General features: G+C 38.1%; 1 protein-coding gene across 6 annotated transcripts in view; it reads right to left on the reverse strand.

Annotated features, from left to right (window-relative positions):
• Positions 1-2,226: 2,226 nt before the first annotated feature.
• Positions 2,227-19,134, reverse strand: part of otofa (otoferlin a) — a 66,077-nt gene continuing 49,169 nt past the window's right edge. Inside the window, exons 23-48 of one of the 6 annotated variants that reach the window (XM_055021405.1) lie at positions 18,913-19,096; positions 18,603-18,727; positions 18,380-18,514; positions 17,800-17,961; positions 17,562-17,633; positions 16,865-16,984; positions 16,624-16,785; positions 15,894-16,056; positions 15,437-15,603; positions 15,217-15,246; positions 14,954-15,091; positions 14,789-14,864; positions 14,192-14,334; positions 13,984-14,118; positions 13,338-13,475; positions 13,117-13,244; positions 12,810-12,980; positions 12,189-12,349; positions 11,861-12,003; positions 11,693-11,781; positions 11,040-11,138; positions 7,767-8,008; positions 7,273-7,451; positions 6,896-6,996; positions 6,311-6,498; positions 4,662-4,770 (exon numbers count right to left, since the gene is read on the reverse strand). In XM_055021405.1, the coding sequence (XP_054877380.1) occupies positions 6,318-6,498; positions 6,896-6,996; positions 7,273-7,451; positions 7,767-8,008; positions 11,040-11,138; positions 11,693-11,781; positions 11,861-12,003; positions 12,189-12,349; positions 12,810-12,980; positions 13,117-13,244; positions 13,338-13,475; positions 13,984-14,118; positions 14,192-14,334; positions 14,789-14,864; positions 14,954-15,091; positions 15,217-15,246; positions 15,437-15,603; positions 15,894-16,056; positions 16,624-16,785; positions 16,865-16,984; positions 17,562-17,633; positions 17,800-17,961; positions 18,380-18,514; positions 18,603-18,727; positions 18,913-19,096 (3,444 nt within the window). In that variant the 3' untranslated portion in view covers positions 4,662-4,770; positions 6,311-6,317. Of the gene's footprint in view, positions 4,771-6,310; positions 6,499-6,895; positions 6,997-7,272; positions 7,452-7,766; positions 8,009-11,039; positions 11,139-11,333; positions 11,433-11,692; positions 11,782-11,860; positions 12,004-12,188; positions 12,350-12,809; positions 12,981-13,116; positions 13,245-13,337; positions 13,476-13,983; positions 14,119-14,191; positions 14,335-14,788; positions 14,865-14,953; positions 15,092-15,216; positions 15,247-15,436; positions 15,604-15,893; positions 16,057-16,623; positions 16,786-16,864; positions 16,985-17,561; positions 17,634-17,799; positions 17,962-18,379; positions 18,515-18,602; positions 18,728-18,912; positions 19,097-19,134 lie in introns of all 6 variants that reach the window. The other 5 variants (XM_055021406.1, XM_055021410.1, XM_055021411.1 and 2 more) reach the window with 5 other exon arrangements.

Below are 19,134 nucleotides of genomic sequence, written 5' to 3' on the forward strand. Positions count from 1 at the left end.
AAAAGATGCATTTATTTTAAGGCTTTTTACACATTTTTCAAGAGAACAAATAGTTGGTATAAAGCCAATCAAAGAGTCCAATTTCTCCTAAACCTGTTAAGAAAATGTTAGAATATTTTTGTTCATTTTGTATGTATAAAGGCAATAAGGGCATTTAGTTTTCCTCTTATTATCAACTTTCAATTGCTCAATAAAGGTAGCTTTCTCAAGTATTAGTGGTTCTGTCGAAGTTGACATCTAAAGACAATTCAAAATCTGTGGCACGACTTATAAATATATATTTACAGATGTTCTCTATCTAATGTACAACTTTTAAATATTTAATTTGTAAAATAGTTAAAAAAACACATATTCATTTATTTCTACTACACAATTTTGTTCATTTTTGTTTTAGTTTGTCATGTTAAATAATTTGCGGATGTAACATGGAATTAAAACATTTGCGAGGCACTTTGTAATAATTTAGAATATTCTAACAGTTAAATGCTCACTCAGGCACTGAAATGCTCTTTCTGCTAATCCATTCATTCCTTTGTCTTTAGCTCTCAGCTTAGAGAACGTGTTGACCTGGTAATTCACTCAAAGCTCCGGAGGAAACTCTGAAGTGTGAGGACTAAAGCTGAAGTGAAGAATGTTGATGTTTAAAGTGATGACTCAAACCTAAGGGATGTAAATAGCTAAAACAGGATGACTGTAAGAGAGCATAAGTGGTCTCATCTGCACAGACATCGTGCATCAACTTAATTTAGAAGGTGAATACATTTAATTTCTTCAATCAGGAAGCCCCTCGCTCACTTCTAATATCTAAAGAAGTGAGCGAGGGGAAAATTCAGACAACAGTTGTGTTGAGCTCTTTTTTGCAGATAGCAGAGAACATGCTTTGCTTTCCACGTTACCTTGAGACAAGGCCATATTTGAAGGAGCAGAGAGAAGCTTGCCATGCTGTCAATGATCCCAGCCTCCTGTTTTTCCTTTAGTAAACCCCAATTATTAAATTCCATGTTTTGCTCTTATCTCGGCAAGGTCACGGCCTCCTCTAGACTACATGCCTCTGTGTTTTCTGCTGCAATCATCCTCCACTCTACCATATTCTGCAAAGTACATCCAATGTTCTGACGGAGCCAGTCCACGTTCCATTATGCCAATATTAAGAGTTAGTTAGGATTTACAATGTTATGCAACCCCATCCACCAACAACACTCTAAGCTGTCAGTTAGTTAACTGGCTAAAGGTCAGGCTTAGATTACACACCTCTCAACCCCCGTGCGAAGAATAAAATGCTTTGTTGAACAAGGCATAAACATTTTGCCCTGAGGAGGAATTAACAAGTTGTACACACACTCTTTGAGAGCATATGCAGATTGAATAAGACATATTATACACCTGTGAGTTGGGTCAAAGTCTGTCAAGCCCTAGCTTATGGTATTAGATAGATTATAGAATCACTCTCTAATAGCAGTCATTCAGTTTCTAATCGCTGCAGCTTGATGCATAAGCACCAAGAGTTCCAGCTAAGGGTTTGTTGGCAACAAGAGCCCCCTTTCTCAAAGGTCTTAAGACAAGTCAGCTGTTGGTGACATCACAGATGCTGGATCATATGTCAGAAACCTTTGCCTGCTGACTTGCATCCCTTGCGGCTCAGCGGCAGCCAAGACCACTTGAAGGGAGAAAGAGCGCTGAGATTCCCTGAAGGGATAAGAGCAGGGAAAGGTGGGAGGGGGGTCACTCTTCAGGGCAAGAACATCTGACCCGGGCGGAGGTTTATTTGTGTGTGCAACCAGGCAGACCGCATCTTGCCATCAGCTTGAGGAGACATTTATTAGTCGGAAAAAGGTTGTGCACGTGAGTCTTTGGAGCTCTGTTTGTGATTATGCAGCTTGTGCTGCGACATGTGCTCCAAACACACCGCTGTTGAAAATAAAACCCTTCACTGAGGTTGGTTTGTCGTTCAAAGAACTGTAGTGCCACCTAAAGTTCAGTAGCACTGATGTGCTATGAACATTTATGATGTTACTCAGATGCAAGTCATCTTTTCTAAGGCTGCAATACATAAAACTTGTAATGTGTAGACTAGAAATCTTGCCTAGAGCTGTAGGGATTTAAGATGCATATGAGTATAAATTATATGCCTTTTATCTGAAAATACCCCTGTAAGAAAAATTCTCTTATTTAATTCCTTACATCACCTCTAAGAAAGGTTGGACTAGTTAACAGTTGCACAAAACATTCATTATTATTTTTTTATTAAAGTATTTTGTTAAGATACAGTTTTTGTTTTACATTTTCTTCACGAATAGATAGTTAAAATTTAAAATAAAAAAAATTACTTTTGAACAAAATGAGCCAGGAACAAGCAATAGATATAAAATAAAAAGCATCACAAGATGGCAGCACAGAGCAAGGTAAATCACTGTTCATAGTCTTCTGTATCACGTTTCAAAGCTTAAAAATAAAATATTTGTGCAAAAATTAGACTAAATATATTTGGACCTGTATGCACGATGTGAACCTGAATAAAATGGAGAAAATCCACAATAATCTTGCAATCAATTCTGTCTTTTGTCTTTGTAATGATGTGCTGTTTGAACATTTCACTCTAAAAAAATAGCAGGTCAAACAAATAATAAACAGACCCAATTTAGAATGAAATGAATCCTCATGACAAATTGGTGTAAAGGTCTTACATGAATTGCACATGATCTAAAAAGTAAGCAAAAACTATTCACATGATCTTTCTAGATGAGCTTGTGCCATATCAAAATGTTTCTCCCATCAGCTTTTTTCATCCCCCCACTATGAATTCATACTAGAAAAAAATAATCAGGAAATTTTATGAGGTTTCAAAGGCCTTCAATCTAAAAAAAATTAATTTCTTCTGCTGTAACTTCATGTGCTACACTGAAGTTACAAATTCTCATTTTAATAAGTTTACAATATGTTGTCCATGGAATTCAGTTTATTTCAAATTTTAAAACAAACAAAAATATTGCACACATTTCCACACATATAAATACATAAATTCATCAAAAAAACAGGCAAGTTTAGTGCAAACCATAACTGTAGTTGGTAGTACACAGATTGCAACACAAATGAGGTCAATCACAGATAAAGTTCAAAGAGGACATCACATACAATGCCATTTGAATTATAGACAGGCTGCAAATTTCTCACGTCCTATAACGCTCCAAATGCACTTGCATCATATCATGAACTTATCTTTGCATTATTTGCAACATTAAAGACAACAGGATGGATGATTTGGTTTGCATCGAGCTGGAAGGACAAGTCATGCCAACACACATGACCTCTCCGGTCACGTTTCACAACGATGCATGCAGATTAACACAGAAGCCTCTACTTGACAAGAGTGAAAACTGAAGTATTTGTTTCTTACTCTGAACACTTTTAAATCCGATCTGGTCAAACTATATTTGCGATTACTCTGTTTTCTTCCACGCAGTAGGTCTTATTGTGAAGCTACGCAGGTATTGCTGTTAAAATAGGCATACTACACAAATCAGTTAAAATTGCAACACTTTACTCTAAACCTATTTGTAGCATTTATAAACAATAACCAAGTATAAGATAAGCTAGAAAGATTTTGATGTCTCCAAATATACAGTGCTGCCACTTGAAAAATTTGTCTGGTTTTTACTTTTATCTCAATTGAACAACTCAAACACATATAAAAAGCTGTTAATAATGATGATTTCATGATCAGTGAAAGAAAAACTCTAAACCAAAATTATAGGAGACAAAAGAGGTGTGCAATATTTTAGATATTGTTTTGGGTTGTTTTTGTGACATCTTGGATGAACCATCAATGCTCTCTTAAAGTAATTTTGGTTCACCAGCATTAGAAATGTCTTTTTAACACGTTCTTGCTTTTTGCTGTCTGTACGGTTACAACTAAAGTGACTTTATCATTCTGCCAGAATTCAGCCTGTAATTGAAATTAGCCTAAAAAGATTGATTGATCACACTTAGTTCATGTGTTCACCACTATGGTGATTACTTTTTCACTTTTTTGTTCTATAAATAAAATTAGTATTTTGAAACAGCTATTTATATATATTCAGGTATCTTTGCATGACATCAGCCTCTATTTGATGACCTGAAACATTTCAAAAGGAGAAAAAAACAGCACTGTATTTCGCTTTGTTCTATGAAATAAAATGTCCCCATGGGTCTTATGGTTGATAAAATATAAATAGACGGTATAATATAAAGAACTATAAAAGTATAAAATAAAGACATCAGTTTTACTTGAAGTGTACTATGTGTTTTTGCAGCTAAATTATGAATTGTAAAGCCATTTCCTGAACTAACCTGACAGTTTTTGCTGTTAATGAATAAAACACTGTGCAAATGGGTAAAGAAACATTCACTGTAAATATTGTTACGGAAGCATAAATCAGGAGTTATTTATGGTTTCAGATTGCTGTGTAGTCAGCTCAAGGATGAAGTTCAGTAGGTAGTGTTACAAAAACTAGAGTTAATTTGATGAGAAGAGTCTTTTTTCCTACAAGTAGTGGATCCCCTAATAGCCCCACCCTTCCCATTATCCTCCCCTTTCTCCCAGCATTGCCCTAAGCTCCCAGCAGCTTCTTGACAAGATAGCCTGGCATGCTGTAGAGGAAGAGGCCGATCATGATGAGCAGCAGCAGGGCCAGCACGATCTTGATGATCAGCCACTTGTAGCGGTTGCACACCAGGTAGCGGATGGCTTTCAGCGGGCTCAGGAACCACAGGAAGGTGGTGTCTGGGCGACTGGATGAAGGTTTGATGGGATGGAAGTGGGAACGTTGGAAACGACATGCAGGTGGAATCATTGGATTTGAGGGTTGGAGGAGGAAGGGGTTATAAAAGGGATAATGAAGAAATGGGAGAAAAGAAAGCTGCATTAGTGCATTGAAAGAAACGTTGCAGTTGTGAGTCGAACAGGTTACTCACAAATTGCATTCATATCGATCTAATGATTCAGAGAAACAAAAGCACAAATCACAGTCAAAGCTTTACAATAATATTTGGTAAAAATGGGTAGATGGGTAAAAAATGCACAGATGACCGAGCAACATCTCCAACAGCTGGCATTGTTTCTACACTCCTTTCTGGTAGCTTCACAAATACAAACTAACACACCCAAAAGAGACTTGATTCAGTCTAAATAATTCCCTTTTTTTAAGCTAGCTGGTTTTCAGTAACAACTGTTTATTATCTATTAGGCTAAAATGTAATAATCTACAAACTAATTCAGTTTAAGGAGTCAAAGGTTTTTCAAGTTAGCGAACCTGCAGCGAGCAAGGCTTTAAAAGAAGCATAAATGTCATTTACAAGGCTTATATAATTTGAGACAAATGCAAAAATGCCATCACATAGTCAACATGTCCCCAGTTGACATGTTAAATATTAGATTCAAGACAGGTGGGAAAATATTCAACAACATGACAGGTTTGGAAGGGTTCCCATCTTCTCTCTTTAAAGAAAATGGCAACACAACTTAGGTTTGCAAAGCTGCATATGAGTGAATTCCAATACTAAGGATAAACCAAAGGAAAGATTTTTGGCCAAAAAGCAATACCAAGACTTCACTCCAACTGTAAAGCACGGTGGAGAATAATTTGAGCGTGGCTTGCTGCCACAGAACATCTGAACTTTGTTTCTTTCTAATAACTGAAATTTGGTCAAGAAGGCAGGAGAGCCTTCTTGACTCTCCAAGAAGAAGAGTCCATTCACAACAACGTAGGAAACGAATATTACCATTTTTAGGTTATTGATTCTTAAGGTGGTTCTAGTAGTTGTTAAATTATTTTGCTCTTCAGATATGACTTTTCTATTTTGGCTTTATATTTTTAAATAACAATATTAAACCCATAGTCTGTTTTGCTTACTTGTAGTTATAGCACAATAATTTTAGAGTCAGGTATGTCAAAAACCCAGAATTAATAGGGTGTACTTTCTTTTTCCATAAAAGAAACCTGAGAATATTTCTTATTTTACAGAGGAGTAACCTTACAAATCAAACTCTTTTGTGACCCTGAAACACTCCTTTCCTTTTCATGAACCATTTATCCAACACTTTACTTAAAACACCTGTTCCAAATAGGTCAGGTGGATACATATGAGATGTACAATGGCGCTTGCTGACAAGAGACACTAAAACAAGACACAAGAGACAATATGAGTGTAAACTCATCTAATTCTAAGGTAGAGGGAGACAAAGGTTGGAGACAGCAGAGAAAACAAAACAAGAGGAGATAGTAAAGACAGCTGAATCCATCAGAGACAGTGAAGAGGGGGCAGAGGCTACCAGCGCATCAGGCCCCCAGGATCTTCTTGACAAGGTAGCCAGGGATGGAGTAGAGGAAGAGGCCCAGCATGAGCAGCAGCAGTATCAGCCCCAGAGCCTTGAGGATCAGCCAGCGGTAGTTGTGCCAGATGAAGTAACGAAGTGACTTCAGAGGGCCCAGAAACCACATTAGACTCGTATCCGGACGGCTTTTCAAAAGAAAGCAGGGGAGGAGGAAGGATAGGAGAGCCGATGAGGCAGAGAGTGGGAGTAAAGGGTGAGTTGTGTGCACAAAAAAAGAGGGGAAGGGACGAGGGGAGAGGAAGAGACAGGGACACAGTTGAAGACATGGTAGGAGGAGAAACGAGTGTGTAACAGTGGCCTTTTAACAGTGCAGAAAGCAGTGTTGGTAAAAAAAAAAAGTAATCTGGAATTTGATTTATGACACACTGCTTATTGCACATCATGAATGAATGTCCAAAAAAGGAAAGCTAAAGAGACCTTTGAGTGTAGTTGCAGAAAACGATCCACACACTTTCTAACTGGAAAAGCCAGTGTTTGTACTGTATTTATGAAAAAATGGATTCAATGAATTTAAAGTCTTACTTTGGTTTCTCCAGTGGGTCTGGCTCATTTCTCCCCAGCCCCACAGGACTTTTCTCTGCTTCCTCTGCAGTCACAAGGTGAAGCTCAGCCTCAACTTTACCCTGAAAACACATTTGTTGCCTTTTACAAGTCTGGATAATATTTTTTAAGTTTTTTCCAAAATCGGCTAAACTATAAAAAAAATATCTTTTCAGAAAAGCTTTTCAAAAACCCTTCTTTTGCCAAAACGGTTTTTCACTTTCATAGTTATTCTATCCACTCTAACTTCCATTTTCCATTTTGCTTTCTATGTAGTAGCTATTTGAAATAGAAATAACCTATTTCTAGCTATTATTTTATGAAGTATTTATTGTTTCTGAAGATGACAATGTTCTTACAGTGAGCTCCATCTCGTCATTCTCGTCACGTGCCACAAAAGGCCACCAGCCTTTGACCCTTTTCTGCTTGAAGATAGAAATGGTGGGAAGCTCTTGCTCATTTCGGATCATGTCAAGGTTGCACAGCTTGGCTGTCTTTGCGCCGCGAGGGAACCTGTTCAGGTCCAGTTCAATAGCCCCTGGAAAATGGTGATATTAACAACAGTCAGACTCTGATGTCACTCTCAGATAAATTAGTTTGCAGCATTACTGTTAAAAGCCCAAAAAATGTAAAATCCATGAAACACATTGAAAGCAACAAATATTCCTTCCCCTTCAGACTGAGTAAAATCCTTGAGTGCATTTCTTGAGTATATCCAGAGAGTTATGTCTAAAGATATCCCTCTCCAACAGCAAAACTAAAACAATGTCCCAACAGCATTTCAATCTAAAAAGTCAAAGTATGACTCGATTTTTTAACACTTATTCTAATAAAAGACAATATCGGTCCTTACCGAGAAAGTCATCAGCAGAAAAGTGGTCGGCATCCCAGACCTGCATTGTGAGACGAGGAGGGATCTTGTATTCAGTCTCGTCCCAGGAGAACATGGACTCTTTCTTAGAGATGACGATCTTCTCCTCAGCCACGAGGTAATCGAATGGGAAGACGAAGCGCCAGTTGAAGTTGCCCTCCCCAGTGAGGGAGTGGTAATGCACATCTGTGTCCTGTTTGTCTTCCTGCTGCCCTTTCAGCCATCTTTGGAGACAGTGAAACAAGAAGCTGTGAGGCAGGTCTCCAAAGCAATATGATATGTAAAGAGATTTTGATGATTATAAAGATCATGCATATAAAAACTTGCAACAGTTGGTTAGTATATCAGCTTAGTGATTGGGATAAAATTTATTGCCGTACTTAACAATTTACATTTGTTAAATGAACCAGTCCAATAAAAAAGAAAGAAGAAAGGCAATTTTGGCTCCTGAAATATAAATCAGATTTAACATCTTCATCATAATGTCAATTAAAGTTAATAAAAATTAAAAATGAAAAAAATTGCTCAGGAAGATGTATTTAAAATATTGTTTGGTGAAATTAAAGCTTCAAATATCAAAGTAGCTGTTTTCATTAACAGTTGAGTGAGACTGGCTTCATGAGTCAGGGGGGCAGAAGAAGAGCTGCTCTCTCAGTTCTCAAAAACACCAATAGGTAGGTCAATTTTCTGCCATCTTTGAAGAATCTTGATGAAACAAAGTGGTTCGATTTGGTAACTGAGATGCTTATAACAGGATGGGTAATAGGTGGAGGCGAGAAACAGCATCAGGAAATGTTTTTTTGGATAAAGAGGGAGGTAGCCTTGTTTACATCTGAAACATCCAGGGTTCCAACACAGGTTTTGTTTATTTAATTTGATTTTTTTTTTGTCATAGTGTGTGGGGCTTACAGAGTTATAAGTGGGCTCTATGCATCGAAGTAGCATCATAACACCAGACATGCAGCATCCCATGTTTAAACATTAAACTACACAAACATGCCTCTGTTGGCAGTGATGGTTTCTCATATGGGTGACATGACCAACCGCTCAGGGCGACATGTGTCTGGGGGCGGCATAAATGCTGCAGATTATCCCCAAGTGTGATGACTTCCATATTTAATATTGAAAACACAAAAATTATGAATATTTGTGTCATAATCACACAATTACCACAAAAAATTATTTTCAAGGTAGTAAACTCATAATCTTAAGAAAAATGCCATTAGAACAAATCCTGCTTTTGTTTTCCATTCATTTTTTTCTTATAATTAAAGATGCTACTTATTAAAAATGCAACCAAGAGAGGAATCTGTAAACACAACACTCTATTCTTCAAACTTAAATCCATACATAATGGTAATTCCACATTTTGTCCAGTCTACATTGGAACCCTTAACATCACAAGATGTGCTTTTGTCATAGATACAATGATTTTGCTTGGCCAGCTGCTATAATGATTTAGGATGTTGCACTGTGTGTTATGGTAAAGTCAAGGGACAACAGAGTCACAGGTGACATCAGCTGTGTAAAAACTGGCTATTGTGAAGAGTGAGGAGGCAGCAAAACCTACTTAAATAAATAAGTTCTTAATTTCAAATCCAGGCTGCAGAAATGACATCATTCGAGCATGCATGCATACAATGACCAAGCACTTCATCAGGGACACATGTACATGATTGAGAGAACGCTAGAAAATTTCTGTTTTCCTTAAATAAGAAAATGAAGAAAACTTTTATGCACTTTGACTGTTGATGCCCCTTTTGGATTGAACAGAGCTGCTGTTAAAAATGGGTGGTTTCTAACTGCATTGTGAGAAGCAGGACTGCAGGAGGAAATACTTGATTAGTGGTATTGAATGACTGAACTGGTTGAGGCAAATAAATAGATTTGTCAATCAAGACAGCAAATGTTATAAAAAAAAACCAGAATATAAGCTAAAAATATTCTGACTCCCAAATTTGTTTTAGAATTCAATCATTGAAACAAAAGACTTTTTGCAGATAAAAGATACTTATGCTTATGAGTGTCACTGGAGTATATGAGTATCACCATCTTGCAATTTCTATGTAAAGAAGTTCTGTTGAGGTACAGTGAAAAAGTAATACATCGAATCTCCTTCATGTCTATCAAATAGATGTAATTTTTATTTTTAAGCAGAAAAAAGAGGTGTCTAGTATTAGCATGTTGCTCCAAATAAAGTGCTTGGTGAGTGTACAAGAAAGTATGCTTCCATGCAAGACATTTTTTCTTTTTCAAATCTAAAAATTCAAAACTCCCTTAAATATACAGTAATATGCAGTAGAGGACCAAACCACTGTAGAAAGAAATTTAGAGCAGATATATCCCCACATTTCACACAGCTACTCTGATCTGAGTTAAGACTATCAATCAATTGTTTTTTCGATGCACTCTGAAGGGAAATGTAACAATATGCCACAGTAAAAAACACTTTTTTCTTCTTTGACTTCTGAGATTTTGCTGCAGGAGTTATGAAGCTTTATCTATTTTTTTAATTCTTAAGCTAAAGACAACTTTTCTCAGACACCTGAGGGCAAAGATATTATTTTACTTTAACGCATATAAATAGAAAATCTGAAGTGCTCTTGGGAAAGAGTGTGTGTCAAAGATTGTATGTGTCTAAGAGGCTCTGTGATGAACTGGTGACCTGACAATACCACAGCTGCCTACTGACACTGTAAATACATGATATAAGCTTCAATGATCACAGCCAAAAATTGCACTAAGACATAATCTGTACATGTTATTTGTAATCTTTCGAATTGATTTAGTTTTTATTGATGATGATATTTTGCTTCCCACATGATCAAATAGTGTATTTTAATAAAATTCAGATGCAGTACGTGGGTATTCAGAAGAACAGAACAGTCTCTGAATCAGTTTTTATCGTCTAAACAGAAAGCACACTATAATCGCCTCCTTATTTGATAAAATACAAGTTAGTCAGCTAATGGTTTAAAATTTTTCAATTGAATCTAGCTGTATCACAGTAGGTTTACGTTAAATTACTCTCTTCATAATGTAAAATGTCAACATGTATCGAGGTTTGGTCCTTACTGCAGTACTTTTTCAGTAGGAATTGCTTTTTGTTGTGTTAGAAAAAGTGGTTGCAACAAGCAATTTTGCGTGCGCCTTGTAGCTTTACAACAGGAAGAGTCACAGAGATATTAATCAAGGTATTTGGGAGCAGGGAAGCAAGGAATTTCCTCGAGCCATGCGATGGAAAGGTGTGTTTACCCCCTGACATAGATGTCAGACATCTTCTCTCCTGTCAAGAAAGCATCGTCCTCTAGAATTACGTCATCAGTGTTCCAAATAATAACACGGAGCTCAAAACTAGAGTTTTAACCGGAGTGGAGAGAAAAGACAACAGACAGGAGACACACCACAAACAACAGACATGACACAATCACGCACACAGAAAAAGAAAAGATGGAAACAAAACAAAAAGAAATAATGGTTAACAGTAAAAAAAACATACAGCTCACACCCACGGGATGAGGCTAGGCTGCCTTGTCCCGCCGTACCTACCCCCTCACAAATATGTCACTGGACTTTTCCCCAGTGAAGTAATCATCGTCTTCCAGTATTACTTCATCAGTATTCCAAATAATCACCCTGAGCTCATATCTAGTAAGAGGAGGAGGGACACAAACATATGTAGTTGCACTTATGTTTAATGTTAAAATGTACATACAAAAGCTGCATTAGACAAAACTAGTCAAAAAAAGAACTCACCAGAATTTAATCTGGAATAAATATTGCTCTGTTAAATACTTCGAAAGCCCTAAATAAATCTGTTTGACTGAATGGTTATCAGGACGATAATAAAAAGTGGAATTCATAAATATTCAAGGTAACATTTGCTTATTGTTGTTCTCAGTACCAACCTCTTTGGTTTCCGTGGGGATATATCAATTGCAGGTCCAGGAGCGGGCATATCCATTGGAAACATGTCCACCCACATCTCAAGTCGCCCCTTTTATGGAAGAGAAAAGAAATCTGTAATGACCAGAGTGGTTTTATTTACAGCTCTTGACCAATCGATTCGATCCCACCTGTTCGATTCCAGGTTTGTCCGGGTTCAGAAGAGGTCTGGTCTCCACGTGTTCAGGAACGAGCTTGCAGCCGACTCTTGGGATTTCCTCCCAGTGGTTCAACACGCTCAGGGCTAAATGCTCCTCTGTTTGCTTCTTCAGACCTGCAACATTAATACAAATACCAAAGTACAAACTGAAGCACGAAAACACTAAAAGCTAAAAATCGCACACAATTTTAAGACAACACACTGAATAATGTTTGAATTGTAATTCTGAATATTGTAACCAACAGTTGTACAAGTACTTTCATTGATTTCAAAATTTTTGAAGAAAAATGAATTCTTACCATTTTCATCCTCTATTTCTGTTGGTCCAGTAAAGATTCGATTTGCGACTTTGACTTTGCCTCCCGGCCCATAATGAGGTCCATCGATCTTCCCTTCCTTACAGAGCTTAGCTAGGATCTGGCTGGGTTTCATAGGATCACGCCAAATGTTGTAACCATGCCTAAAATCAACAGATAACAGAGATTTTTCAAGCTTTTAAGATTTCAACCAGAGACCACTTTTTCAACCTGGAGGCTGGGGTTGCAGTTGCTTTTCACAAATTCAACTCGTCTAAATATTTGAAATATGGGGAAAATCCACCTATTTTGAAATAAATGCACGTAAGAGATTTAATGAACAATGTTTCTAACTTTCTGTTACTGAAACCTGTGTTGTTCTGCAGCAAAAGCACTAGCTTGTGAAAGCATAAATGACAAATTGAGTTTTGTTTTCAGGCCTGGTCTGTTAGCTTCTAAGCAAAGATCTTCAGCTATCACAAAGCAGCATGTATTCCCAGGCTGGACAGCACAACACTTACAGTACTAATACATTTTACACCCATATTCCATTCCGTTTTGAAGAACAGAAAACTCTAAACAGCTGGAGAAATGACTCACAGAATAAAGTATAAAGCTACTCACATAGAATAGTTGGACGCAATGCCGCATGTGGCCCTGAATTTGCTGTAAAAGCGATTCTCCAGGTCAATCTTTGTTTCTCCAATCAGGTCGTCTGTGCCGACCAAATCCCAGTCATAGACAGACACTGTCAACATGGACTCCATGGGGAAGGTGGCTTCGATGTCAAAGGATCTGAACGTGAAGAAGCAGATACATACTGATACATTAAAAAAATGGAGAGTTGGGAAAAATAATTTCACCATATCTCACTTCTACCATTTAAATTCAGCAACTATAAGGAGCTAAAAGTAGCTTTTTCTCCACTCACTTGCCAAATACAGGGTTGAGCTGCTTGGAGATGTAGTTCTCTTTGTCTTTGATTTCTGATTTGCCCAGCTTAATGGCGATGTATGGATCAGCCTTCCCATTAATATCAGCTGGATGAAGGTCTGTGGCCTGACAAGGAAGTAAAAAGAATATTCATTTAAAATGTCTTATGCATTTTTAAATCTCTCTTGGATTGATTCCAACATCAAGAATGTCACCCACCCTGACCACATAGACACGAACAAGAACGTGGATGGGGTCGTTGTGCGGAATGCTCTGGAACATCCCCATATTGGGATCATACCCAGCTTCTCTTGTGATCTCCTGAGAAAGTGGTACTTTGTACATACATAAAGAGCCCTGGATCACAAAGAGATAGACAAATTGCAAGGAAAATTACTCGAGCCAGCAAAGTCACAGATATTTCCACTCAAAGAGGCAACTTTAAACGTTGTATCTTGTGTGGTTCAAAGTCAATTTATGCATATAAACCATTTGTTTACCAGAAATCCTTCAAGAATTTTGCAGTGCCACACAGAAGTAGAAGTAAGCACATTCTTTAAATATTTTGAGTGCTACTACTATTCAGTCATCATAAGAGATGTATAAATTAACTGAATCCTGAAAAACAGAACAGTCACTGTTTTCTACTCTATTCTCTAAGAGTAGAAAACTTTGACCTTATTTGATTAAATACAAGTTAATCATCCAATATTTTATTGAATCTAGATGTATTTCTGTATGCTTGATTTGTAGGTATGTTAAATGGCTGCCTTCTTTATGTAAATCTTTGGCAACTGAGTTTGATCATTATGGCGGTAGCATCTGAGCTTGTTCAGTCACAGATATTTCCACTCTGTGTTCCTACCTTGAATCTGCCTACAATCCTGTCATCATCCAGGGCATGTTCGTGATCATCTCCAGCTTTTCCTCTGTACAAGTTGAAGGTGTGAAGCCAATCCTCAAAGTTGCCATACTCACTCTCCAGCTCTTTGTTGTACACCTGCATGAGCCAAGCAGCATGAAAAATTCAAATGTACTTAGCTGTTTGCTGGCTTGCTGCCTGAGAAACTCACCACTAGCTCATCCACTCTTGCTTTAGGGGGTCGCTTCTCTGAGCCGTCCGCAGCATGACTCCTCTTCTGCTTGGAGCTCTTCTTCTCTTTGAACCTTTCTTTCATTTTGGAGCCTTTTAGATGGAGGTCATCAGGTCTGATATCTGATCAGAATGAGAAACTTTTAAGTTCAAATGGAGTCATGAAGAGGATTAGATGAAGAAGTACAAAACATGTTAGAAGTGTATCGCCTTTTAATTATAAAAAGTACATTTCCCTAAAATGTTGAAGTCAGATGATATGTTCTGATCGTGATTAACTTGTACAACGTTAGACAGGAATTATTCTTTCGGTGCTGCTACAGGAATCCAAATGAGGCATTTTTAAAATAAAAATTTATAAATAAAAAAAACCGTGTGCTAGCAAAATTAGAAGTTGTTCTTGAGTTATGTTACCATAGATTACAAAATACACAAAACTCCACCGAGGTTCACCTTCAGCAGCACTAAATAAATTACCTGATAGAACATAAAACCAGAGGATATAGACATCCAAGTCTAGAGCAATACATATTCAAGTGTTAATATTTGTCACATATATTCTGTAAAAGTTAAATACCTGCAGCCTCAGCTGCTATCTCGAGGTCTTCTCTCTCCTCTGCCTCTGCTTGAGCTGCTTCCTGGGATCTGAGGTTCTAAGAGACCAGCAAAAAATACAGAACAAGATTAACACAAGAAAAAACATAAAAATGAGTCAACAGAGCTGGAAAGAACAGCATACAACCTCCTTCAGCGTCTCAATGGAGGCAAAATACTTGGACCACCAGTCCAGCACTCGCTCATCCGTCTCTTCCTCTTCCTCTACTCCTCCTTTCTTCTTCTTTTTCTTCTTCTTTTTATCCTTGTCACTCTCGTCTTCATTCTTTAAAAAGTCGTAGACACACATTTATTCTAGATTGTTGTTGGTTTTTCATTGAGGGCTCTGAAACAGTTTACTGCATGCGGTTCTGAACTTATTATCTGCTAAATATCTACAGAACTACTCACCATATCAACTTTTACAACAGCATCAGACATCTGGGCATTACATAAAACAGCACAAGGGTTAATACACAATGGATGATACAGGAATGAGCAGCACAAATACAACGGCAGGTAAAAAGCATAGGACAAGATGCAAGGGTAATAATTCTGAGATCTAAGGAAGTACATGCAGAGCAGATATAAATGTATTTATTCAGCTTGAAGACAGGACAGAAATCCTTACAGCGTCCAACTTGACGACTGTGTCCATCTTTCGGACTGCGGGTTCGGCTTCCAGGTTGACGGAGACGTCACCTGCGGGACGAGAGAAGGTGCGGGAAGAAAGGCTGGGTGACGCGCGAGCTCGGGAGCAGCCATTGGTTAGAACCATGTAGCCATTCATTAGCTTAGCTGGAGGGAAGCCGATGATGAAAGACAGCAGCAGAAGTGGGCAGGAGGAAAGGACGAGACAAGAGGAGGCATGCAAGAGAGGAACAAGATAAGAAAATAGAGGTAAGATATCCACAAGAGGGATTTTGAGGAATGAAAGTCAGCAGAAAAAGTAATTAAAACAGAGATATGAAGTTGATTCAAAGTATTCTATTACTTATTGTTTTATTGAGTAAAAAAAAAACGTAAACTTAGAAATATAACAAAAACTGACACAAATAAGTGCAAAGGATCCTTTAGGCTGTAAGTACCTGCAGTGGCCCAATTGTTGCAGCTTTTGTCTGGAGGACTGTAAATAAAATATCTGAGGGTGGAAACAGCGTGGGACCCCACCAGGATGTAACGTCCGAAAGCTCTGCAGTCCACTACCCGGATGTTAAGAGGAGGATGGAGAAGCTCATTTTCTGGCAGATCCTGCGGTAACAAAATGTCAATATCAAGGTCAATGATTAAACATGATGAAGGGCTCAAATAGCAATGAATAATACTTTAGAAAACAATGAAATTGCATGAGAAGGCAATAAGTGAGAAGATGACAAATACTGATAAAACAAAAATGTTTGCAGAAAACACATTGCAATACATTAGAAGAGAAAAAAATACAAACAGGTATAAATATAAAATTGTCCATCCAAGTCAAAAGCTGTAGATATAAAAATCAGCTTAAAGATTTGTAAGGTCTCAGCAGGTTTCATATAAAACGCGATCATGTAAAAATCCTGCCAATAAAATAGGGACAGAACATTAAGAGCCTTAAAAGCCAACAATAAAAACCTGAAATAAATCCTGTACTGGATAGGAAACAAGTGGAGGGAGACCAACACAGGAGTTCAATTTCATTCTCCATGTAAAAACTCTGCAACATTCGGCAATAACTGCAGAGAATGAAGGAATAGAAAGTCAAACTAAAATTGACTGTGATGAGGGAGTGACGGCTTAACCTTTGCTAGAACTGAGACGGCTTAAATCACTCAAACTTACCACTTCAAACCATTTAACCAGGGTGCTGAAGTTGGGATTCTTCTTGTAGTTCTGAATGAGGGCAGATTGAACACCTCGACCTGCACACTCGATGTCCACCCGGGGTCGATCAACTTGGGCCAAATTGATTCTTTTCAGATCCCTTAACCCCCAGAATAATACCTGAATTGGGAAAAAAGAAGAGTCAGATGGAAGTAACCTGTAAAGCTGAAAACACAAAATCGTAGAAGGAACAGTTCACCTCTATGCGGTAGCGACTCAGGATGGGACGTATGCCCAGTGGAACAGGAAGGATGGGTCCACGCTCTGAGTCCGTCGGCCCTTCGAGGGGAGGAAGGTCAGCCCTGCCTCCTTGACCAACCTAATGTGAATTGAAAGGTCAGGAACATAACTGGGTTAAGACATATTATCACATATATTTCCTACAGCCCCAGTGGATGTTTTTAATCATTTGTAGAACCAGTCAGACTTTTACATACAGTTCACTCATCATGGAATGTTAAATGTATGTTATATGTTATTGTAAAAATGCTATACTATTTTTGACAAAAAGTGTTCAGATATTCGGTTATTGTTATTCTGACTACATGTCATTTTCTGCTACTTGCTAGAAAATGGCTTGTAGCCACTTAGTGCTACTATTAGCTAAAGTGGTGCAATGCTTCCATTAAAGTGTTAGATTTGTTTGAAACTGTACGTATGCACTGAATTCTTGTTTTTAAGTTCATTGTATGTGTATGTGTTATGCTACCATACTCCTGAAAAAGAATCACAGTTAAAAGTTCTACATTATTAGTTTTTACCAAAATTCTATCTTAAAATCAATCAAGAAGTGTAAAGAAGTGAAAGTGAAAGGATATACAACTCTGATGAACATGGATAAACAATTAGGAGAGCAAGATAAAGTGAAATGAAAAAAAAAGGAGTTTAAAGAGGACCTTTATTTGAGGAACAGCAAAGTCATGGACAGCGATTAGAGCTCGCCTGATCTCCTCTGCATCAAAAGGTATCTGTAAGAAGTAGTAGTCAAAAGACAAAAGCATTGATTTAAGGGGAAAATAGTCATAGTGATGAGGATGGAAGAAAAATGAAGGAAGGATTTTTACAGCAAAAATGGAAAAGGGACCATACCAAATTTCTAAAATGAAAATCTGTGATCTGTGTTTCCCCTGTTACCTGCAGTAGCTCAAAAGCAGCCAGCAGCTCTCCTGCAATGCTGTTCCCTCTGTATATCTGGTAATACTCCAGCTGTGGGGGGAACCTTGGGGGTCCGTAAGGCTCGTCACGCATCTTAATGGTGGGCTTTGCAAACGTCCGACCTATAAACTCTGCCTTTCCCTGTGCACCACATTGTGTGACATAACAGTGAAGCAAAAGTTGAGGGGATAAGGAACGGGAATCACACAAGTCTGGGTGCAGTTACCAATAACAGCCACTTGGTGTCACTATTAGCCAAAGAGGTGCAATGCTGGACTATTGTTCAATTACTGATAGTACAACTTGTCGTAGATTTACGTAATCATGATTAAATATTTACATCTGTAAGTGATATATAAGTTATAATATGAGTACTCTATTTAGAAAAAATAAGTGAGAACATAAATGAAAATTATGCAGGTAAAAAAAAAAAACAAGGGTGGACAGACAGAAGGAACGAGGGATGGAAAAGCAGAGATTTAAGTTTAAACAATCTTCAGTTATTTTCATAGTTTCACTGGTATTTTTTAAAGTTCAGCATTAAATCAAAAGATCTTACCACAGTGTCCTGGTCATAGAACTCAACAACAATGATTGGAGGATCGTCTCTGAGCTCAGTAGCCTCTCCGAACAGCTCGACATCATCAAACACCAGCAGCTGGTCCCAAGTGGGGCAGAGCGTCTCATTTAGAACCTGCGGCACACACCAGCACGGTTTGCTATGTGAATCGATACAAAAAACTCACACAGAAGTGGGAAGTGTACAGGAAGACTGCTGTTACCTCAGTGACCTGGCTTTGTGAGGAGAAGAAAACCCGAGCGAAGGGGTCTGAAAGCCCACTGCTGTCAGCAGCAAACAGACTCCGGGCCTGGTACATGTGAGCTCGGAGCTGAAACACCTGCTTCACTAGTGAAAACAATAAACACAGAGCTTTTACTTTTTATTCCAACACATTTTTTAGGCATCAACAAATGGTCCTCTCTTTAAAAGTCGGTTGCTAAATTATTCACAGACAACAGATGTGATGAAAGTTTAAAAACATCTTAGCAGGGCTCACAGTTTTTCATTTTCCCTAATTACACGGTGCTTACTATCGTAGATGAGGGTGACTGGAGGAAGCCCAGGGCCTGTTTTGGTGGCTCTGATCTCTTCAAAACCATTCGGGAGACCATTTAGGAAGTCCTTCCGGCTCTTGTTGAGGCCAAGCCATAGATATAACTCCAGCTTAGCCTGGACTGTCCAACCAGCAGGGCCAAACCCCTTTTTACCAGGCAGCTGTGGGCAGAGGTTATAGCAAGGAATGTTAATAATGT

The sequence above is a fragment of the Poeciliopsis prolifica genome, unplaced genomic scaffold, assembly GCF_027474105.1.
Source record: "Poeciliopsis prolifica strain line A6 unplaced genomic scaffold, Auburn_PproV2 SCAFFOLD076, whole genome shotgun sequence".
Taxonomy (NCBI): domain Eukaryota; kingdom Metazoa; phylum Chordata; class Actinopteri; order Cyprinodontiformes; family Poeciliidae; genus Poeciliopsis; species Poeciliopsis prolifica.